Source organism: Buceros rhinoceros, unplaced genomic scaffold (genome assembly GCF_000710305.1).
Source record: "Buceros rhinoceros silvestris isolate BGI_N320 unplaced genomic scaffold, ASM71030v1 scaffold32523, whole genome shotgun sequence".
NCBI classification, from domain to species: domain Eukaryota; kingdom Metazoa; phylum Chordata; class Aves; order Bucerotiformes; family Bucerotidae; genus Buceros; species Buceros rhinoceros.
The window spans coordinates 1,537-7,669 of NW_010403544.1; the positions used below are offsets into that span (position 1 = coordinate 1,537).

The 6,133-nt window shown below is 49.2% G+C and overlaps 1 protein-coding gene across 1 annotated transcript; it reads right to left on the bottom strand.

The window, feature by feature from the left end:
- Nucleotides 1–2,826: 2,826 nt before the first annotated feature.
- LOC104488318 (oxidative stress-responsive serine-rich protein 1-like) lies at nucleotides 2,827–5,995 on the bottom strand. The gene is made up of 3 exons (XM_010133059.1): nucleotides 5,881–5,995; nucleotides 4,209–4,319; nucleotides 2,827–3,511 (listed from the first exon to the last, which is right to left on the bottom strand). The coding sequence occupies exons 1-3, from the start codon at nucleotides 5,955–5,957 to the stop codon at nucleotides 2,827–2,829; spliced, it is 873 nt and encodes a 290-aa protein (XP_010131361.1). The 5' UTR covers nucleotides 5,958–5,995.
- Between the last annotated feature and the right edge of the window lie 138 nt (nucleotides 5,996–6,133).

A 6,133-nucleotide genomic window follows, 5' to 3' on the forward strand; every position in this document is an offset into this window, starting at 1 on the left:
CTGCAGGTACGCGGTGCCTCTGGAGACACGTGTTTATTTAGCTGGGTTTTGGCTTGCTGAACTGAGCATGCCTTGAGGAGCAGGATGAGTGCCAGCCCCTTTTTGAGGTGCCCTGACCTTGTGTGACCTTGAGATCACCCCCAGTTCTTGTCCCCAGCCTCCCTGCCTGAGAAAGGGCTTGATGCTGGGCTCCCCGTGGGGTGCCGTGCGGCCGGACCTGATGGTGTTGGCAGGATTGCTGGTGCTGGTGGGCTGGAAACACACAATTCGGGCGTGTGGTCTCAGGGCCGATGCAAACGTTACAGAGGGGACAGCGCAGGCAGGCAGAGCTGGTCACAGGCACAGAAGCACCTTCCCTGTTCTAGAAGAAGGTGGAAACTGGGCTGTAGAGTCAGCTCCATCGATTTGTTCCCGGTGGCCTGATTCAGCATCTGCCGATAGGACTCGGTTTGCCTTCTGAGGCACAGATTTCACTGACACAGGGTGTCCTTCTGCATCTGGCTTTGGTTTTGTCCTGAAACTAGACAGGGAAGCAGCCTGTCAAGTGCTGGGGGTAGGAGGAAGCCACTGAAAAGCAAAGTTCATCAGAGAAGTTGCTGTTTGCTGGTAACACCTGCGGTTTTGGGCAGGCGACAAGCAGGAGTCACAGAGCTACCAGAGTGAAATGGGTGAGCTGAACTTGAAGAAAACAGTTAAGTTTGGGCTTGGGGGCTCTCATAGAGCTCGTCACTTCACCCAGAGGAGACTGTTTGAGCAATGTGAGTGTCAGCAGCAACGTTTCAATGTTTGCTACGAGCCTGATGGTTACAGGGCAGATATTTTGGGTTCTCGCCTTCCTGCGCCGCAGGCAGCGCTGGACATGCTGAAACACTCACACAAATGGTAATTCAGACAGAATACACCACCACTGAGTTACTGCCTCTCCTTCCCCCTTCTCCTCCCCCCTCACTACCAGTTACTTCTGTCCTGCCCAGGACACTGCGGAAATGTGCCCAAAGAACCTGCTCTTGGGGCAACCTGCATTCACTTCCCAGCCCTAAACCTCAGCCTGTGTCTTGGACTAGTCCAGCCTCTGCAGTTTCCCCCCCTCTCCCTGGACACAGCAGCTCTGCTGCTCTCTGTCCTGCTCCACGGGTGAAAACAGCCCCAACTACTAGTTTTATGTGACACCAGCGTGAAGGTCTAGATCTCCAGGGGTCTGTGTACACTTTGTGTATGACGTTAAAGAGGGCACAAAACCGTGGGCAGGAACATAAGCAGACGTTCTCTGCTGAAGCAGAAATAGCCCCTGAAAAACAGCAGCAGCCAGTTATTTATGTTTAAAAGCAAAGTACGTGTTAGACCAGATGTACTGCAGGGAGAATTCAGGGGGAGCGGGGAGAACCAGAACTGTGTGGGTATGCAGGGCAGCACTGGGAGAGGATGGTGACGGTCAAGTACTAACCCGAGGAAATGTAGAAATCAGTTAAATTTGAGAGTACGAGCCAGTATCGCATGATGCTTAAATGCAAAATAGCAGTTTTAATTGTACTCTTATTCAGCTTTGTTTTGGTTTTGTACTCTTATTTGAACTTTAAATCTGAACCTCCTGGATCAGTAGCGTCATTGGGGATGGCTAGAATAAAATCTACAGGCAGAGTATCATCCAGAACGTTCAAGACTTCTCTAGCACAGGACGCAAGGCCAGCTGTCTGCATCTGCTGCCATCTATATTTATACAACTGCTCGTGTCTCCTTGCCTTGCTGACCACTCATTTTTAAGTGTGTAAGTAAAAATTGCCATATTTTATTCAAACACAGTTGTTTCGCAAGTGCGTACAGCTGCCACTGAGAGCAGAATCTTGGGGGTTTCAAGTTGTGATGGGAGATCAGTGTAAAGTCAAATTATTCAGTCTCTAATTTGCTGGGTTTTGACAAACATTTATTAATGCAAATCTCAGCAACAAAATCTTTTTATTTGACTATTTTCAACCAGAAAGAATGTTATAGCTCTACACCACAAAGCCTGTATGATACACACGTCTCGTTTACCCTACATCCACGCTGCGTTGTGTATCAAACAGAAACAATCTGCAGGGAGGGCTTCACCACCTCCACTTCTGAGACCAAAAAAACCCACTAGCCCGCTTCGGTCCCCCCTAAATTATTCCATCTGTAAAGCACAAATAACAAAATATATTTTTGCTTCTAAGAGCATCACTTATCTGCATAAAAATAGAACTGCTTAAGAGCGAGCTAGTTAGATTATGAAAGGGTCCAAACGACCCCCGCGTGTCCCAGACCTCCCACCGTGTTTGTGAGGAGGAAGCATTCACAGTGGGATCTGACCAAAAAGCAGCTAGAGAGTGCTCAGGGAGAGGAGGCAAAGGAGCTCCGTCCCACCCAGAACTCTGAGTGCCGCCTTATCCTTCTCTAGAGCACCATCAGGCTGTAGCTATGAAACATTTCTCTTAAGTACTGGGACGTGTTAAGAATGAACCTTCCCAACACGGCAAAATTTCAGAACAAAACCCAAAAGGCTTTTTTTTAACCCCCAAAACATAGTGAAAACGGCAAACAGAGCTTAAATACCTGCAGCACAAAGCAAAACCCAAAGGGAGCTCATTTGACCTACAGTGCTTTTGTTAAGGTATTCAGAGACTTTAGTGCATTCTTTTTTAGAACTCAGCTTGGAAACTATATTCCACTTTTCATTTTATTAGAAAACTAAACTGTATGAGGCAAAGAAACTTCTGATCAAACGCACAACAGTGAAAACGTGGCACTGACGAGGCATTTAGCCCAACCATTATAACAAACCCTGACTCGGGACTCTCTTGCTTCCAGTCAAGTGTACATCATTTCTGCCATGTGAGACATTTTCTTGGGAATATACAGGTAATATTCCATGTATCCCGAAAGATCTTCGATAGTCACGTCATCCACAAAGGCTCGAGCTTGCTCCGAACAAGACCTAGGCGACCCCGAGGAAGCTGTGCCGCAGGGGGATCTGTGCTGCAGGGAGCGGGCGCGGGCGCCGAGGACCGCCTTCTCGCACTCGGACAGGACGCTCCGCAGGCCGGAGAAGGAGTACACCTCCATGGCGCGCCACTGCCGGCACCGGCACTGCCTGTCCGTGCAAGGGCACTGCCGGCCGTTGCTAAGCTTGGATAAGGACTGGAAATCGGAGGTTTGGCTCGAATGCAAGCTGCTCTGAAAGGATGAGCGGAGAGTAGGGCCATTCTCTCTTGGCTTCTCCAAAGGCTCTTGGGTGGTGAAAGCTTCCAAAGGTGCAGCTGGGTCATCACTGGCCTCAAAGTGAGGATCGTGGCTGTCTTTCGTACCGCGTTCTGCTGCAACAAAAACGTCTGAACTGATGCCACCCTTGGATGTGTCTGCCTGGGGTTTGTGTTTCAGCTGGCTGCTGGCTTTCGCATTGCAATAGGTGAACTTGGGGGGATGCAGGATGGGAGACTTGGAGCGTCGGCGTCGCGGGGCTCTCATCGATCCTCGGGAAGGCTTTCTCACACACCTGCAGGGTCAGAACAGGGCAGCAAGGGGCTAACTCTGGAATCTACACCATAGCTCAGTAAGCTCTAAAAGGGGGCTAAAAAATGTTTTAGAAGACTTTTTTTTAATTCTGCTGAGAAAAATCAGGTGACTGGCCACTGACAATCTCTGACAGGAACAGTAGAGAAGAGACTGGGACTCGCCCAAAGGGAAGACAGACATGAACAGCCCTGGTTTAAAGGCACTTCCCCCCAGATCTTCTGCGTTAAGCAGATGGCACTTTGTCATCCCAAACGGAACTGCAGTGCAGAACCTGGACACCGGTTCGAGCTGCTAGCAGAATCACACTGAATATCCAGGTGCTTCAACACAGGAATAAAATAACCCAAGAAAGAGGTGATGGGACTTGCAAAGGCTTAAGACTTGAAGAGAAGGACTTATGAGGAAAGTGGTGGAGAAGAAAGTTTTAGGCACCCTCCCTAAGAGAAGGGGCAGTATCGTTTCAAGGTCTTTGATGAAAGCCCCTTAAAAAGCATCTTATCAAACAGTTATGGTAAAGTCTGGTGATAGAAAGGAGAGAAAAGGTATGATGAAGCAAGCCAGAAAATAATCAAATCAGAAAATAATTATCAACAACTTTCACTGGAAACAGAACGCAAGTGTTAAATGTCTCCAGGCAGCCACGTGTGCCCGGTGCAGGGGACGGTGGTGTGCTTTACCCATGCCACGCTTCCTTCGAAGAGACGGGCTGCTGCTTGGCTCCGTCCATGGCTGCTCTTGTCGGCGTTCTGAGGATCGTCCCGTCACCCACAGACAGAGCTGCCACACATCTGAGCATAAAGAGAAATGCCACATTACAGCAGTGCCTGGACATGCTGCTTCAGAGCTCCAGATGCAGCCTGTTCACTTTAGATCCTTAACTACGACATTTAAGTGTGCAGCCCTGACTCCTCTATAGGCAGTGGTTAGAAACAGGATATCGGACTCATCTAACCACTCCTGCCATACTGACCTCAGCCCAGCGCCTAAAGATAGGTGAGATGAAATGAAAGGAGGCCAAAACGCCCAGAGGCTGATGTCATGCCCCGTTTGTACCGAACAGACACACTAAAGGAATGTCCGCTCGGGTTCCAAATGTTCTTGTCAGACAATAGTTGTTGAAGACAGACTCCTCACCTAAACTGCAAAGTCCGGGACCCGCCGCAGCAGGCTGAGGAGGCGGCAGTGGAGAAGAGGATGAGGCACAATAGGCAGGGACAGATTACTAATTGATTTCTCATTAATTTCCCAGATAAACACGGAGTGAAAAACACATCTGGCCTTGGACAACAAACATAACTGCCTCTGCAGGCGAGTCTGGGTTGATGGCGGCTGCACGTGTGATGTGGAACACGGGAGAGCAGGATAAGACACAAGGCTGAAATTCCAGGAGAAGAGCCCAAGTACTCTGCCCAAAGTGGATCTTAAGGGGTTAGTCACAAGAGCGGAGCTGCTCGGAACACAGGCCTGCAAAGCAAGGTCTTCCTATGCCTAAGCAGGTGCGACCGGAGTCAACCAGAACTGCACTGGTCTGCCACTGGTGACGCATCAGGAGTGGATTGCTCCAGAGGCACAGCTCCTTGTCAGAGAACAGCTGATTTTTCCACATCTAACAGGAGACCTCCTGAAGCACAGGGAACAAGCAGCTAAGCAAAATGTATTTTAACATGCAGAGGAAGTCACGAGCTCGCCTTAAGTTGCATGAGGGGAAATTTAGGTTGGATATTTGGAAAAATCTCTTTACACAGAGGGTCATTAAGCATTGGGACAGGCTGCCCAGGGAGGTGGTGGAGTCCCTATTCCTGGAGGGGTTTAACAGCCGTGTGGATGTGGTGCTGAGGGACATGGTTTAGGGACCCTGCCAGTGCAGGGTGAATAGTTGGACTCGATGGTCTTAAAGGTCTCTCCCAGCCAGGTGATTCTGTACTGATGGCTGCGGAGACAACTGCACAAGGTAACACTAACTGTCAGTACAAAGCCTTCTCTTGTGTCTGCGAATTCCTAAGGCCTCACAAAGTAGACTGCATAATTTTATTAACTCCTGCTCCTAAGAAAGACACTTACGCTGCACATTTTGGGTACACTCTGTCACGGTGCTGGGTATCACAACAGCAAAGTCAGTCATTTCACACAGTCGCTGTGTAATTTCAGTCGGACATTGTGTCAAAATTAGCTAGTAATAAGGCACCGCTTCGCCTCTCGGGCAGTTGTAATGACTCCACTGCACGTGGAGCGATGCAGTTGTCTCCTCTTGGGACATAAGGAAACTCTCACCAAATGACTTGTTTTGAGATTCAAAGTAACAGAAAAGAAATACAAATATGTTATAAAAACCCAACAAATTACACTCACCCTGCTGCATCTACTCTCAGCTTTTTGAAAGCTGTCTGCAGACTCTCTTCCTCTTCATCTTTAGCTTCCAAGTCCATCGATGGGCTCTCACTACGTGTCCAGCTGTGCCATACAGAAAAAACTGGAACACAGAGATCGGGGTGTGATGCCGAGGTCTGAACCCACACACACACAATGCATTAGGTGTGTGAAACGACACGCCTCAGAGATGCTCGTTCTCCTGCGGGCAGTCCCGCTGCCTCCGGACCGGACC

Coding starts and splice junctions, on each gene's coding strand:
- LOC104488318 (XM_010133059.1), bottom strand. CDS start 5,957: ATGGACTTGGAAGCTAAAGATGAAGAGGAAGAGAGTCTGCAGACAGCT. Junction 4,320..5,880: donor CTGAGAGTAGATGCAGCAGG/GTGAGTGTAATT, acceptor CTTTATGCTCAG/ATGTGTGGCAGCTCTGTCTG. Junction 3,512..4,208: donor TCGAAGGAAGCGTGGCATGG/GTAAAGCACACC, acceptor CTGACCCTGCAG/GTGTGTGAGAAAGCCTTCCC.